At 34.5% G+C, this 17,534-nt stretch overlaps 2 protein-coding genes across 3 annotated transcripts in view; one reads left to right on the top strand and one right to left on the bottom strand.

Moving 5' to 3' along the window:
- The window catches only part of LOC150109456 (trafficking kinesin-binding protein 1-like), a 574,911-nt gene that overhangs the window by 546,891 nt on the left and 10,486 nt on the right, over positions 1–17,534 (bottom strand). The window lies entirely within an intron of this gene.
- Positions 1–17,534, top strand: part of LOC150109457 (mitochondrial ribonuclease P protein 1 homolog) — a 33,185-nt gene that overhangs the window by 15,182 nt on the left and 469 nt on the right. The window contains exon 3 of the mRNA XM_090408417.1: positions 727–899. Coding sequence (XP_090264543.1) covers positions 727–899 — 173 coding nt within the window. The remainder of the gene's footprint in view (positions 1–726; positions 900–17,534) is intronic.

Here is a 17,534-nt window from a genome sequence, read left to right as displayed (position 1 = left end):
TTTATCCATAATGATTCTTTGCACATGCATTGAAGTAATTTGCCTATACATCTCACTCAATCTGCTTGGTGATTTTCCATCACCTTCCTTGGTACCCAACACAAGTAAATTTTATGTTACTCCAGCACATTGTGAACAATATTATGCTTTATATCTGGTATTTAACTCAATGGGTGTTTGCCACTTCTGTAAAGTGTAAAGTCACTTCTAGATTTTGGGGAATGATTTCTTTTTTTTCAAATCATGTCAGCTAATGTTGTATTGAATTCTATTAGATGCTCAGCCATCTACTCCAGAAGTCATTGGGCATATTGATATTCTGTAATCACAAAGCTGTCTGCATCCTTTTCAAATGTTTTGGCAGTTCATTATATTTTTACTGGATATTTAAAAAAAAAAAAAAAATACATCAACATTTTCCCCCCATGTTCCCAAACAAGTTATCCTTTTCAACTACAGCTGGGGACTATTTATATGCATATGCAGATTTGAAGTCTTATGCTACGTTTCAATTTTTCTACACTATGAAGTATTATCTAAAGATACTTTTGAAAAATATTAAAATTATATTTAAAAAAATCAATCTTTTTTCTTATTTTCCTGTTGTGCCTCATAGTAATTTTTCTTAGTCATGCAGATGCCATTTTTTTAGTTTTTTTTTTTTTTTTTTTCAAAACTGTTATTATTTATCTTATTTTATCTCATTGTATAAACTTAATATTCCAGTAGTTGGGGTGGAAGAAGCCGTTTATCCTTCATTGAGGTGCTTCAAGTGATCTTAGAGTTGAAGAATACTGGTGACTGGAACAAGGCACTCGCATTTGTTGTGGATGGTGAACTTAAAAATGATATCCAAAACAGAGATGGTATTTGGTACAAGTCTACCCATGAGCAAAAGTGTAAGTACCTTTTGTATTTAAAAAAAAAATTTCCCAATCATTAATGGATTGGAAAACACACACACACACACACACACTATTAATTACTTGTGCAGAATATCCGATGAAAACCCTGAATGGAAAATTAATTTAAATATAATTTGAAACAAATGAAATGCACTTTTCATCTGTGCATGCATGTGGTTGCAACTATGGATCTCAGCCACAATAAGAAAATAGGAATTACATCATCATCATCAAATTCCTGACATGTACCCTCAAGGGGTGTACAAGATATGATAGTACTACATGAAAAATTTACATCATTACTAACTTCCTATCTACAATTTTCCTCCAAATCAGTCTGTTACTTGTCAAGACTCCAACATTATCAGATCTTATATTTCTATCGTCTAAGGCACTGTACTGTATCAATCCACCTATATCTTGTCTTCCTCTGGGATATTTTCCTGCCAACCTGACAGAGAACACTTGTTTTGCTAATCTTTCCTCGTCCATTCTGATTAAGTGACCATACCACCTGAGATTAGCTCTGCTAATGCATTCCTGGATGCTGACAGTGTCAAGTTCTTTTCTAATATCCTTGTTTTTAATATGATGTTGCCATTGATGCCATCTGTTCATGCCTCTAATCTTTCTCAGGACTCTCATATCTGTGGTCTGTAGTCATTGGTCAAGTGTTTTACTTCTGACCCAGCTCTCATATCCATAAGTTAAAACTGGCTTGAACACTGTCTTGTATACAGCTAATTTAGTGTTCTGACTAATTTCTCTCTTATTCCATATGAATTTATTAAAGTGACTGCCTACCATACCAGCTTTGTTGATTCTGTTGTCTATTTACATATTTAATTTACCATCTTCAGTAAAAATCATGCCTAAGTAGCTGAAATTTTTTACTTGTTCTACAGGTTCCGCGTTCACCACACAGTTGACATTTTCAACAATTCTACCTATTTTCATTGTCTTTGTCTTTTTAATGCTGACCTTCATACCATATCTATTACAACAGTTATTCAATTTAGTTAGGGGATCTTGCAAATTTGTAGTGGATTTATTTAGAAGTATAACATCATCTGCATAAAGCAAAGAGCTGATATTAACATCTCCAATTATGATATCATTTTTAATACCACTTTCCTTCATAATGTGATCCATATAGATAATGAATAGCAGAGGGGATAATGTACATCCTTGTCTCATCCCAGTTTTAACATTAAACCATATTCCTGTACTTCCTTCCATTCTAACAGCTGACTTACAACTCAAATAAAGACTAAGTATTGCTTGATATAATACCCCATTGACACCATATAACTGTAGCGTATCGAATAGCTTCTCTCTTGGCACCTTGTCATATGCCTTTTCCAGATCGACAAAACGTAGATACAGATCTTTGTTATATTCCCATGCTTTCTCATCTATTTGTCATAAAGTGAAGATCTGATCCTGACAGCCTCTGTTTGGTCTGAATCCAGCTTGTTCTTCACCAAGCTTTTCTTCCACAATTCTTCTTAACCGTTTCTCAAGTATACTTGCATAGATCTTGCCAGGAACACTGAGTAGGGCGATACCTCTGTAATTCTCACATTCAGTTTTATTTCCCTTTTTATTATGGATACTATGAGAGCTCTACTCCAATCAATGGGAATTCGTCCCTCTGTCCAGGCTTTCTGAACTATGCAGTGCAGCCACTGTAAGACTTTTATACCACCATATTTATGCATTTCTGGTCGAATATCATCTACTCCTGTTGCCTCTCCACATTTCAAGTCTTTGATGGCGTTTTCTACTTCAAGTATGGATATGTATTCTTGACTGTATGCCTGTGGAGTGTTTTTTACCACAGTGCTATCACTGCTTGTTTAATTTAGCAATTTTTCGAGGTAATTACTCCATACTTCAAGGATATCTTTTTCTCCTGTTTTCATGTCACCTTTATCATCTCTAACTCCTTTTACAACAGTCTTTCCTCCATTTCTAAGCTTCTTCAACAACCTCCAGAATATCTTACCACCTTCTTGATATTTATTTTCTATGTTCTTGCCAAAGTCCTCCCATGACTTTTAGTTTTAGACAGTGTTTAGCTTTCTTACATTTGTCTCTGTATTCTCTAAGAGCACAAGCTGACTTAATTGCTAGGAACTTTTGATATGCTTTCTTCTTTTCCTTCACTGCCTCTTTAGCTTCCTGTGTCCACCATGGAGTTCTAATTTTTCTATCCTTGCAGACAACCTCACCACAAGCCTCTCTGGCTGAATCAATCAAGGTTTTCTTCAAGGCTTGCCACTGAATCTGCAATGGTTGGTTCCTGTTCTCAAACTCTTTCATTTTTTCTTCAATAATCTTTGTGTATTTTAGTCAACAGTTCACATCTGAGAGCTGCTCAACTTTTATTCGCTTTGAAACTTTCTTACATGTTATTCTTTTCAATATGAAATTCAATTTTATCCTGCTCAAGACTAAATAGTGATCACTACCAATTTCAAATCCTCTCTACACTATGGTGTCCTGCACCATGGAGAAAACATCACTATCAACAATAACATAGTCAATGAGACTTTTCTTATTCCTTGCCTCTTCTCTCCACGTGAATTTGTGCACATTTTTATGTTGGAACATGATGTTAGTAATAACCAGGCCATGTCCTGAGCAGAAATCCAACAGGTATTTTCCATTATTATTAGCCTTGCTCTTTTCTCCAAATTTTCCCAAAATATTTTTGTATGTTTGACAATCATTTCCTACTCTGCTATTTAGATCCCCAACAAGGACCAACTTTTCCTTTTTCATTGTGTCAGTTGCTTTTTCTAAAGCATCAAAAAATTCCTCCATTTCTACCTTAGTAGAACCTTCTGTGGGACCATAGGTACAAATAAGTCTCATTGTCCAATTCTACATTCTGATATTTGCCCACATCACTCTACTTGAGACTGCCTGCCATTCAAGAAGATTAGCCTCGTATTTTGTGTTGAATACTATGGCTACTCCTTCTTTTCCTTGATTGTCATTTCCTGAATATAACATTTTGTATTTATTGCTCAGAAAGATCTCACCAGTTTTTGTCTTTTTTGTTTCAGTCACCCCTATTATGCCGATCTGGTGCTTATCTAATTCTTCAGCAGCTCCATTTCTTTGCCATTCAGGCTTCTTATGTTGATAGTACTGATCTTTAACTCTGGTGATGATACTGAAACAGATTTGTTTCAGTAGCTGACTTTTCGCTGTTCGCCCTGGTTCCCTGGCAAAAACAATGGGGGCCTTGTTTAACCTGGCAACGCCCCAGCCAGCATGAAATTTTGTGATGTTGTACCATCATTTTCTATATTGGTTTAAGCCAATAGGAATACAATTTGGTCGGCTAAATCCCAAATTGCCAGCCCATCCTCATTCGTTCAGTATCCAGGTAGATACCCATAACATTTTAGCCATTTGCAATACAGTATTTCAACATACAGTTTTTTTTTTTTTTACCAGTTGATCCTTTATTGCAGCGTTTCCCAAATTTTTCGTATGACGGAACACCTTGGTTAGAGTCGCAGCATTTAATACCATTCCAGGCTCATGTTAATATTCATTTTGATAATTTTTCTTGGAACACTTATTTGGAAACCCTGCTTTATTGTATGTGCAATTTTCTAATTTCTTATTAATTTGACCATTATTTGGAGTCCATTAAATTTTTTATCTGTTTATTTGTTGTAATTAACATCAGCATTTTTCTTTTTTTTTTTTCCCCCAGTTTAATTTTATTACTTTTTCTTTTCTTGATATTTTCATTTCACACATATTATTGTATTTTTGATGTTTTTATACTTGCTTCACATCTCTATTAATACTAGTCTTCAGAAAACAACTTTGCTTCAGAAAGTGGAGCAGGCAAGTCAGCTTAGTGGATAGGTGGATAGGGAACTGAAATTCAGGAGATTTTACAAAAGTTATCTGGGTTACCCAACAAAGCTGCTATAATGCAAAATACTTTTATCCATACACTGATATGTATGGATAAAAGGAGGTGATAACTCCCCTGTATAAAGCCCTGATTAGGCCTCATTTGGATTTCTGCCCCCCCACCCCCCCACTGTCACCTCTTTTGCACATACCTGTAATATATATGGTGATATCTCATCCAGTCCCATTGCCTTATTCTCTCCTTAAGACTGTCTTAGGACTTTGGAATTTTGAGTATGAGGACAGATTGAGGGATTGTCATCTTCGGAGCTTAACAGATAGGAGGAGAAGGGATGATTGAGACATATAAGTTGGTAAGAGGAGCTTATCAACTCAGTAAAAGGAAATTATTGCATAGGGTAATGGGTGATGTGAGAACAAGAGGTCATCTCTCAACTGTAGAAATGTGAGTAATAAAGTAAAAAGGAGATGGTGAATGGGTGGAATGCATTGCCAGCATGGGTAATGAATGCTTAACATTCAATTTATTCAAGGCAAGGTATGATAGTCATAGATGGTCTGTAAGTGTCCAACCTCCTGAATCAGTCTTCAGACTAGATGGAGGCTTAGAAGTAATACTAATACTAACTTAGTTAATGACAAGAAAAATATTTAACGAGATTGTGCTGGTTCTTCAGCCTTTTTTTTTTTTTTTTTTTTTTCAAAATGTGGAATGTTTTAATGGTATATTTTTCGTATAATAATAATAATAATGAGCTTACACCTTTTTATTCCCTAATAGGGAGTAGGCAAGGCCTTTAAACCCTATCTAGCATTTGGAGACTGAGTGGGCAGTTCAATCTCCACCAGTAGGGAGTAGGCAAGGCCTTTAAACCCTATCTAGCATTTGGAGAATGAGTGGGCAGTTCAATCTCCACCAGTAGCAATTAGAGATAGCTGGCCTATGTCTATCACTAATTATAGGTAGCCGTCGATGAAGAGATCGACAAACAGGTGTTGTCATCTCTTGATACCTAACCCTAATGGGATATGTTACTGTCTGAAGTAATGTGGGTTCTATGGTCGATTTTTCTTGAGTTTATGGGATGGAAACCTGAGTTTCTGGGAGAAAAAACCTACCTGCCCGTGCTAGAGAGTGACTAACTTGGGAACCAGTCAAAGAAAGGCCTAGAGAAAGTTTCTCCAGTTGGCGACTAGACTCAAACTATAAGTCTATCTTCGTGAGGCCTACTGCAGAGGATGCAAGCACCATTTCTACTGAACTACACAGGCCTAATTGTGCATACATTTTTTGTATTTTTATTTATTGTTAACGTTGTCTTTTATAGGCGTACTGAAAACTCTGCTCTAGAGATCAAACATGGAAATTTTTTGAACTCACTTCAGGCATGCAATAAGTGGTGTCACACCAGGCAATGAAATTCATTTCCCACATAAAGACATTCACAAACACCCATGCCTATGGCTGGATTCAAACCCGCAACCTATTGGTTGGAAAGTGGATATGCTAACCACTTGGCCAACCAGGCTAGTGCATTGTACTATTAATATTATCATTAGATAATATTAGTAGTACAATAAAAAGAAATGGTAATCGAAAAATTATTCCATACATACCAAAAATCAAGAAAATAATGTAATATATTATATATTATTTTACATTATTATCATATCATACTTTTTTGTAGGTTTGGAATTGCATTAACCTCCTCACTGGCCGTTATGGATCAAATACGCATCCTCATATGCTTCATATCCATCATATATTTTACTGTAATATCAATGGTATTATAATTTTAATATGCACTTCGCATCCATGATAACTTTGACGTCTATAGATGTCTAGCCGGTAGTATGGTTAACATATTTGTTAATGCAATTTCAAATGTATCTGTTGTTATGTTATACTCTGTCTCTTTTTTTCTTAATAGTGTTCAAATTTTCAAGGTATTTTTCATAATTAGTATTTTAATTATGTTATTTTTTTCAGTTAACAAAATATTAATTATGATAAATTTGTGCCAGCTATTTTAAAATAGATATTTTAACAGCTAATATGTGTGCTAATAAAAGGTTTGTCATGATCAAAAATCATATTTTTTGATATTCTTTGACTGATATATTGCAAGACATCTTTAATTTCCTTGATTAGTAATTAAATAAAATAAAAATCACAGCTCAGATTCATATAAAGAGTAAATTTTAGAAAATATTTAATCATTGTAGAAAATGGATGTATGCTGAATTTTTTTGAAAGGACATGTTGGAATGTTATTCAAGATTATTGTACATATGTAAATATTTCAAATATCAAAAAAATTATCATCAAATTACAAACAATTCTGATGAGATCAAGCTGAATAATTGTGTAGCCTACATGTATCCCTTATGTAGACTCAAAAATGTTTCACAGGATATGGCATGAAACATTGTTGCATAAATTGGAGCAAAGCTGGTGATGTCAATAGGAGGATGGGTAATGGATGACATCAGAGAGTAGTTTATGAAGAAGCAGAATCCACGAGAAGTCCTGTGATCATCTGTGTGCCACAAGGCTCTGTATACTTGGGACACTGCTTATAACTTATACATTAATAATATAGGAAGTACTCTGAGGCAAAATATTAAATTATTTGCTGATGATGTAAAACTGGGTAGAACAATAGATAATAAGAATGACAGAGATTTTGTAGGTTGATTTAAATAGACTGACACTGTTGTGGGTAAAGCAAAATAGCTAGCAGTTCATTATGGCAAAGTGTAGGGTTAGAAACTTTGGAATGAAGAAATTATCAGCTATGTGCTAAATTGAAGGAACTGTACTCTGAGATTTGGGGGGTGTTGGAGTATGGAGTTGAAGTTCAGAGGGCATATTGAAAAGTGGTTAAAACAGCTCATAGGATTACCTGGTTGAAGGATGCCCTGAGAAGTAATGATAAGGAGGTTATTATATCTCTTTCTAAGGCTTTGATATCGCCACATTTGGACTGTATTGATGCTCCATATGAGGATTGTTTAAAGATTTGTAGCTTTTGCTTTCAAAATTGGTTGATAGGTAGAGGTAGATTACTTAAAGGTTTTTGTAGGATTGATACAGAAGAAATTTTTCATTGTTTAACTAGCATGCAGAAAACAAGGGAGCATTCCTAGAAATGTGGACTAGATTTTTTCTTAGAATGGGGAATGAGTTACTGAAGTTAGTTGTTAGTGTTTTGACTGTGAATATCAGTTGAATGATCATTAGTGCTTGTGAAATGTAAGTGAGCCTCCCGTAAAGAGTCCTGTGGACTTTGTGGAGATACTCATATCATAATAATTTTTTTATTTAAAATACAATAGGTTTATTATCATCATCTATATGTACAGAGTATTTACAAGTATACAATTAAGCGCAAAATGTTAGGTAACTATTTTTATATAAACATACATATATGATAATAACAAAACTGCATTTTGTGATTTTTACAAACATATTTAGAATGCTATATTTACTGTAGGCAAAAACTTTTTTTTCACAATTATTTAAATTATTTGGTCCACGTGGTTAGCCTAGTAGTTGTGCACTTCGCAACCATATGCCTGAGAAAGGAGTGTCCTAGGTTCGATTCACGTCACCGACGGGAATCGAACTGGTTTGCCTGCTTTGCGAGATGAAAAACCAGCCTTGAGAACTCAACACTACAGACATAGGATACGCCGGGGTGTAGAGCTGACCACCTTATCCTGTGAATGGTTTGAGGTTCGATGATTAATAAACCCTCGATACCGCAAGGTAAAAGAGGATAAAAGGAAGATGAGATGATGATGATTATATTATTAAAAAGAATATCATTATGAATGATATTCTTTTTAATAATATTGGTTCTAGTTGCACTGGACTGTGTAAACACTGTATAAAACTAGCTAAACAAAAGTCATTGAAAGACTTTGGTAAGAACATAGAAAATAAATATCAGGAATAATAAATTTAGTTTAATCCTTTATCCAAGTGTGAGCAAACAAAGTTTGCGCCTGAAAGTATCTTTAGGACTGGGGTAAGGTGGTACAACACTAGGGCAACTCGTTGCCCTGGTGTTGTACCACCAATTAAACACAAATTAAACTAAATTTATTATACTCTAACCAAGTGAAAAATAAACTTTCAACATCTTTCTCTAAATCCAGAGTAATTTATTAAAAAAAGGGTGGCACACCATTTGGCAACTCCTATAGGTAGAGATGACCTGCGAATGCTTCTGCCTGGTATCTCAGCTTGGGCCTGGCTCCCACTGAAGAGACCTCAATAAAGGTCGAAACTAGTCTGGGTAGTGGCCCTTCCCTTAATGCATAACATTAGACATATCCGCAAGGAGATGTGTTTTGCATTATAGGAGATACTGAAACAGGAGTGTTGGTATCTTGCTCCACCTTTGCAACGAGTTGCCCTGGTGTTGTACCACCTTACCCCAGTCCTGAAGATACTTTCAGGTGCAAACTTTGTTTGTTCACACTTGGATAAAGGATTAAACTAAATTTATTATACTCTAACCAAGTGAAAAATAAACTTTAAATATCAGGAAGGGGCAAAAATATTCTGGAGGCTATTGAAAAAGTTTATAAATGGAGGAAAAATACTGTAAAAGGAATCAAAGATGATCAAGTTGACATGAAAACTGAAGATAAACATATTCTAGATGTCTGGAGTAATTACTTTGAACGGCTGCTAAATGAAACAAGCAGTGTCAGCACGGTAGTAGAAAACTCTCACCAGGAATGCAGTCACGAATACATATCCATACTTGAATAGAAAAAGTCATCAAAAACCTGAAATGTGGAAAGGCATCTAGAGTAGATGAAATTTGACTGGAAATGCTCAAAGATGGAAGTATAAACATTTTGTAGTGGTTGTATTGCATAATTCAGAAGGCCTGGTTAGAGCTTCACATTTCGGTTGATTGTAGCAGTGCTGTCATAGTATCCATCTATAAAAAAGGTAAATAAAGCTGAATGTGAGAATTACAGGGTTATTTCCATGCTGAGTGTTCCTGGTAAGATTTATGCAGGTATACTTAGAAATGGCTAAGAAAGTTGTGGAAGGGACATTTGGAACAGCTTGATTCGGGCCAAATAGAGGTTTGCCAGGATCAGATTTTGGAGAAAATAGTTGAGAAATCTTGGGAATATAACAGGAATTTGTATCTAAGTCTTCTTGATCTGGAAAAGGCATATGACAGAAAAGTTGTTCAATTATAGAGTTGTAAATCCGCAGTTAGAATTGAAGGAAGTTCAGGAAGATGGTTTGATGTTAAGTCACGTGTGTAACAAGGGTATTCATTATCTCCACTGTTATTCATCTTTTATATGGATCAGATGATGAAGGAAAGCAGTATTAAACCTGATATCAAAATGGGAGGTATTAATCTCATTTCTTTACTTTATGCAGATGTTGTTATATTTTAAATAAATCCAGTGCAGTTGGCAAGATTCCTTGACTAAAATGAATAACTGTTGTAATAAATTTGGTATGAAAATCAGCAATAGCAAGACAAAGACAATAAAAATAGGCAGGAACATTGAAAACATCAACTGCATCCTGAATAGAGAACCTATAGAACAAGTAAAACCTTTCAGCCAATTAGGCACACTTTTTCGTGACGATGGCAAATTAAATTTGGAAATAGACAGCAGAATTAGCAAAGCTGGTATGGCAGTAAATCAACTGAATAAATTTATATGGAATAAGAGAGAGAGAGAGAGAGAGATTGGTTAAAACACTAAACTAGCTGTATAGTGTGCAAACCAATTTTAAAGAGGATATTATGAAAGAACTTGACATATTGTTAGCATTCAGGAATGTGTTAGCAGAGCTAATCTCAGGTGATATGGCCACTTAAACAGAATGGAAGAGGAAAGATTAACTTGTTCTTTGCTAGGATGGCAGTAAAAAGATCCAGAGAAAAGACAGAAAAATAAGATCTGATAATGTTGGAGTTTTGACAGGTAACATATTAATTTGGAGGAAAATTGTTGATCAGAAGTTAGTAATGGTGTGACTTTTTCATGTAGTATTATCATAATTATCCTGTACATCCCCTGAGGATATATATCAGGAATTTGATGATGGTTCTGGTTCAGGTACAATGCAACTGTGTTTGGATCCTTGAAGCTTGTGCTAAACTTAACTAAAGTGACATTTGTCAATTATTGCATAATAATTTGTGGCTTTATTGGCAATAGTTCATATATATACCACACACATATGCACGATACCCAGGAATTTGATGATACATCACTGAACTCAGCCAGTTAGCTTGCATTAGGTCTGTAGGTTGTGGATGCATATTTATTTTTCATTGTGTAACCTTAGATCTCATTTTAGAGTATTGTAGTTTGGAAGGTTTCTCATTTCAAATAATAATCATTTTATATGGTCCAGAAACCCTGCTCTCCAAAGATTGGAACTTTTTCAGCCACTTCAGGCATCCAATAAGTGGGGTGGTGGTTTCATACCAGGCAATGAAATTCATCTTCCACCTAAAGACAATCATAAACATCCATGCCCACAGCAGGATTCAAACCCTCGATCTGTTAGTTGGAAAGCGGGTACGCTAACCACTCAGGCAACCAGGCTGGCATATATTATTTGTAAAAATAATGCCCTTATTTGTGAATTTCTAAAATTGACCACTGTAGATTGCTTTCAGATCTGTGTATTTTATATCTTCAGGATCCCAATAGGATGTTTACAAGGACTTTTAAGAAATAATCTATAAAAGAGAAGACTTTAGGGATAGCATCACTTTGTGAACCTTTAGGATTTCATATGCTAATACAACATCTACAAGATTCTCACCAGAAAACAGCTGATTGAAAACAGTTAACATATTCAAGTGACCATTCCATTTTAAAAAGTTTTTCTGGGATCCCATTCTTTATGTTTTACATTCAGCTATTAACTCCATATATATAATATTATACACTTATAATAACTAAACTTATATTAATCTACACTGATTAATATAGATCATACATATTCTGCCAGAAATTAAGATTACAGGGGTGATATATTCAGAGTGCTTAAAACCAAGAAGGAAGCACAGAATTTTATTCAAATTACCCACAGTTCATCCAAAATACTTGTAATTATTTAACACTTATTAGATATTTATAAATCAACACTAAAATACTACTAAAAGAATCACAGAAATAGAAGATGAGAAAAACAACTGTCAAGATACAACTTGTATCACCTATCCATTGTTATGCTTTCTATCAGTTGTATGAATTTCTTCATGGAACAGTAGAGAGGAGGTTATGTTGGCAAAGGATAACAAGATGATAAAAGTTTTTATGTTGTACTTAAAATATTCTGTGTACAGTAAAAGAAGTGTTACGTATTTGAATTACTAGCATCCTCTTCATTCCCTGGATAGTTTCAAAGCTCTCATTTGAAATGTTTAAGTTAGTTATCTATCAAAGTTATGTATCTCGATATGAAATTAGATTGATTGAAATTGTGTTCATATCAAAGAAGTAATATCCTGTTTTTGAACTAAACTTCAAATGCTGAGTGATGAAATTTATCTACCTCCTAAAGACATCTACATTCTGTTAATATGATATTCACTCAGGAACTTAAATTGCTGCACCGTATAGATTTTAGAAAAACGAATAGCTGTACCTCAAAAAAATGGGGGGGGGGACAGTATTCCAGACTTTGTACTTTCTAAAAGAATGTCTTAAATATAGCTGCTATGAACCTAGGGTGGGGTTGGATGTGTTGGAAAGGAAAAAGGGTTGGCACTTGTCTAGGTGGATTATATATTTTTCAAGCATTACATAGATTTTAAGGTTATATAGATTTTAAAAATCTGTATAAGATTTCAATGTTATATCATCATCATCTTAGGTGGCATCTTCATAATGAAGATTTGCAATTATGAATCTATCCATAATTCAACACTGGTGCTAATACTGCACAGGGGACCCAAGAACCAAGTGCAGGGGAAAAGTTCCCTATATATTTTTCACTGTAGATTCGTATGTGTTCACAGGGCCAGTTTGCCTGTTCTGAGGAACAAAAAAATCTGAGTTTTGGGGTGAAAAAACCCTCTACCTCCATATGAGACTGGCTAACTCACCTTTAGTCAAAAGAGATCAAATAAAGGTTTCTCGAGTCATGGATGGGAATTGAATCCAGGTCTTTCTGACCAAAGGGCTTAGTCTATACCGACTGAGCTAGTCTCTTCAATGTTATATAGATTTTAAAAATCTGTATAACCTTGAAACTTTCCACATGTTATTACAGATCCAAAACCAGAAAAAAACCAGTTTGCAGAACTTTTTTTTTCTCTCTAGACAACATCTGTAGTAGAAGATGGGAAGATGACTAAGTTAAGTGTGCATTATTCAAACATTTGCAAGCAATTTAGAGATAGGAAAATTAGAGAAAAATTAAGTGAATAAATTTACTATTTACTAACACCTACATACTTACTAACACCTACATTACTATTGTAGCGGTTGTTATCAGATTAATTCAATTTCACAACACATAAATATATTTAATACTTTCACGAATCTCTAATATATATAGGATTTGAAATATTTGTACCTCAGGAGATAGCATAGAAATTCCTATTTATGTTCAGCAGAAATATAAATATTTATACTGATATACAAACAACATATTCACTTCTCTCTCTGGATGGATTGCTGAGGAGTAATGACTTCAATGGCCTTCAGGTTCATGCCCTTTATCAAGCATTAGGAACAGAGTAAGTGATAGAAAACATATGCCTATATTAGCATGTGTTAAGTTATTAAACCATTGAGAATGGCAACACCATTATCATGAAAATAAAAATCCACATGATGCAGATAAATCACTTCACAACCACTTATCTGTAGGTTGCTGAATTCAAAGCTACAGCATAGTTTTCATGAAATGGCAACAACAACAACAACATTAAAATATGAATCTGTAAATCCTCATGCCTATGGAGCAAAACCTGAAGCAGGAGAAAACAGTCCGTAAAGTAAAAACATTTAAAGCAACATTTATTTTTGAAAAGCAAAAGTCACAGAAATTTGTGTTAGTACATACAAACAGGTGTGACACTCGGCCAGTATTAGACTGTAATATCAGTAAGTTACTGTACTTTACTCTTTCATCAAGCTTACTGTACTGTCAAAAAGTTTTAAAGAAGTAAAAACAGTGTAAAGGAGATTTGAGAGTCTGAACGATACATCACTAATTATGAATAAATAATACAAACAAATTAAGTTAATATCAGATCCAAACACAGAATTAATGTGACATTGAAGCAGAGATGAATAATGTACATATTCATGTCATAACAGCTTACGAATTTTGCAAAATTCATAAACGTTATGCCAAGAGGAGTAAAATCATATTGTTTCGTTATCATAAGAAATTTGCTTGTGCAATAGTCATGTCGTGTCATGTTTTAGTGTAGGAAAGTGTTCAACATGGCTGAAAATCAAATATTTGCACATCACTAAAGGAAAAAAAAAAACAGCTTTTAAAATCTCCATCTCAAAACAATGAAAATAGGCAGAAGCATTGAAAATATCAACTGCATTGTGAATGGAGAACCTATGGAACAAGTAAACCATGGATGTTTATGATTGTCTGTGGAAATACTAGTGTTGGTGGAGACCAGTGATGGCAAACCTATGACATGCATGTCAGCACTGACATACTTGAGGGTTTCAGGTGACACACACCTTGGATGTTGAAAAATATTGGTATTCTGATGAAAAAACTGCAATAAATCGTGTAAGATCACTCTCAGTTAAGGCGAAGGTAGGTTTGTTCATTGAAAGTACTTTCTACCAGTAGTCAGCAACAGAAAAGTCATTAAATGTAATGTAAGTTTGTAATTTCAGTTTATTAAATTAATTGTATAATATGAATTCATAGATTTTATATCAATGTCCTATTAAATAAATAGCCTAATATGATATGTATAAGTCAGCATCTATGATTATGTAGTTACATTTATAATGCATGTATGCAAGTGGCACATCAACAACATCAATATTTAAAAAAAAAAAAGTTTGACACACCTGGGTAAAAAGGTTTGCCATCACTGGTGTAAATGATGAAAGTAGTTGTAGATTGTGGAGTGATGGAGACAGAGGTGTAGAGTAGGTGCCCTCCCTCGATGAGTCTTTCGATTCCCTGGAGGTGTTACGTAATAATAATAATATCCTGATGATTTATGAAGTTTTAATTTACTTGTGACCAATCTCACCTCAGATGGTGTAATAAGACTTATATCAAACTAGAAAGTGGAATTAGTTTATTTTACAAGGATAAGTGGCAAGACTGAATATTGTTGTAAAATTTATCAAATTCTCTTCCCACCTCCTGTTTGCTTAGGCTGTCTGACTCAGGTAGACTAATACACAAGATTCCTTAACACACACACACACTACTGTGTGTATATATATATATATATACACATACACACACAGTTGTGTGTATATATATATATATACACATACACACACAGTTTGTGTGTGTGTGTGTGTGTGTGTGTGTGTGTGTGTGTGTGTGTGTGTGTGTGTGTGTGTGTGTGTGTGTGTGTGTGTGTGTGTGTACACACATTTGTGTATATATATATATATATATACATATATATATATATATACACACACATTGAAGCATCTTATACACACATATATATGTGTGTATAAGATGCTTCAATTGCTTGAAAATAATACCTATTCAATTCTTCAGGAAGATCCAACTCTAGAACTACAAAATCACACCAACAATTTATTATAAACAACAACTGAACTATCTCGCAACATTTGCCTTTCTCTACGCTCTCTTCATCCACTTATCCCACGTATTTATGGAGTTCCAAAAATCTACAAGGAAAACATCCCTCTTCGTCCAATTGTGGAAGGTATTGATTCTCCGACTTACAAACTTTCTAAACATCTTGAATAAATACCTCAAATGTTTTTCTAACAAGTCTTCGTCTTTCATCAACAACACCGTGCACTTCGTATCACACATTAAGGATATAACTATCAATGAGAATGACATCATACTAGTTTTGACATAGTTTCCTTATTTGCAAATGTCCCTACAGAAGTACTGATATTACTAAAAGACAAATTATTCAAAAAAATGTTTGCTTTACTAACCCATTGCATTAAGTCTGGTTACTTTCGATATCAAGACACCATCTACAAACAAAATCAAGGTCTAGCAATGGACAATCCTTTATCCCCTATTCTTGCAAACATTTAATTAGAGGATTTTGAAACAAAAGCTATATCATCCTTCTCATTTAAACCTAAACTTTGGAAATGTTATGTGGATGACATTTTTATTATTTGGAGCCACACGGATTTGTGTGGCTCCAAATAGGATGTTGATCATTGAGATGATCAAGAAAATCTCTCATGAATTTTCTTGATCATCTCAGTAATCAACATCCTAATATAAAATTCACAGCTGAACTTGAATATGACAATTCCCTACCTTTTCTGGATATAAAACTGTCCCGCTGCTCTGGAAAATTTAGAATTTCAATGTATAGAAACCTACACACACTAATAGATAGTCAGTCCCATCATTTTCCTCCACAAAAACTTGGAACTATTTCTACCTTAGGACATAGAGCATGCTCTTCTCTAAATGACCCAGATGAACTACAAAAAGAAATTAATTACCTCTCAGATGTCTTTAGACAAAATGAACATTCTGATAGAACCATTAAAAAATTCCTTTGAGATCCTCTTAGCCACTGCACTGAAGAAATAACCAATATTAAGGGTAATATCTCTATCCCATACATCAGTTCATTTCCCAAAAATTAGCTAGAGTTCTTAAGAAATACAACATCAGAACTTTATTTACTACACTTCCAAAAATGTGCTCTCTAGTAAGCCATCCGAAGCCTCGTAATCTGAAATATCCTTGCTTGTACAAGATATGGTGTGACTGTAATATCCCTTATTTTGGTCAAACAGATAAGTCTATTGAATTACGTATAGAGGATCATAAGAGAGACGTCTCTTACAAAAGCACATGTGCCAGTGCCTTGTCTCGTCATGTTCTTTTCTCGAACAATCCTGGTGATGAACACCAGGATCATTCAGTCTGCTGGGATAGATCCAAAAACAATCTTTTGTTGCCATGATGAGTTTGAAAGAAAAATTTGGAGTCCAGAGAAATCATCCTTAATCATGAACATTTAAATAACAATTTGAGCTACAACCTCCTAGATATCCATTCTGCTGCTGTTTAGTACTGCCATTCACGAGAAACTGAAAGCAAGCACCCGCCAAAAGATGTCATGATTGAAAGAACAACTTCAATGTAACTACAATGTTTTTTCATGTTACTTATGTACTGCAATTTTTTCCTGTGTTTCTCAATTTTTTTAAACTTCAGTGTTTTTATTGCTGTTTCCTATTTTTAAGACACCTAAAGAAGGTTGTCAAAAGCTGAAACTAGTTGTGTGTTATACCATTAAAGCCTTACAATTATTCTCGGTTTCAGTCATTAAATTCTCTTTATACAAATATATATATATATATACTGGGGGGGGCCTCTGTCTCCCTTCCCCCGAGTTCTGGACTGGTAGGCCAGTTCTTGAATTCTGATAACTCGTATTTTGGTGACTTGAAAGGGGTCCTCCGGCACCCAACCCCCTGAGTTCTGGACTGGTAGGCCGGTTCTCTTTGAATTCAGATGAC

The sequence above is a fragment of the Typopeltis vanoorti genome, chromosome 2, assembly GCF_054136105.1.
Source record: "Typopeltis vanoorti isolate ZY-2024b chromosome 2, IOZ_Tvanoo_1.0, whole genome shotgun sequence".
NCBI lineage: Eukaryota > Metazoa > Arthropoda > Arachnida > Uropygi > Thelyphonidae > Typopeltis > Typopeltis vanoorti.
This window is presented reverse-complemented; position numbering and strand designations above follow the sequence as displayed.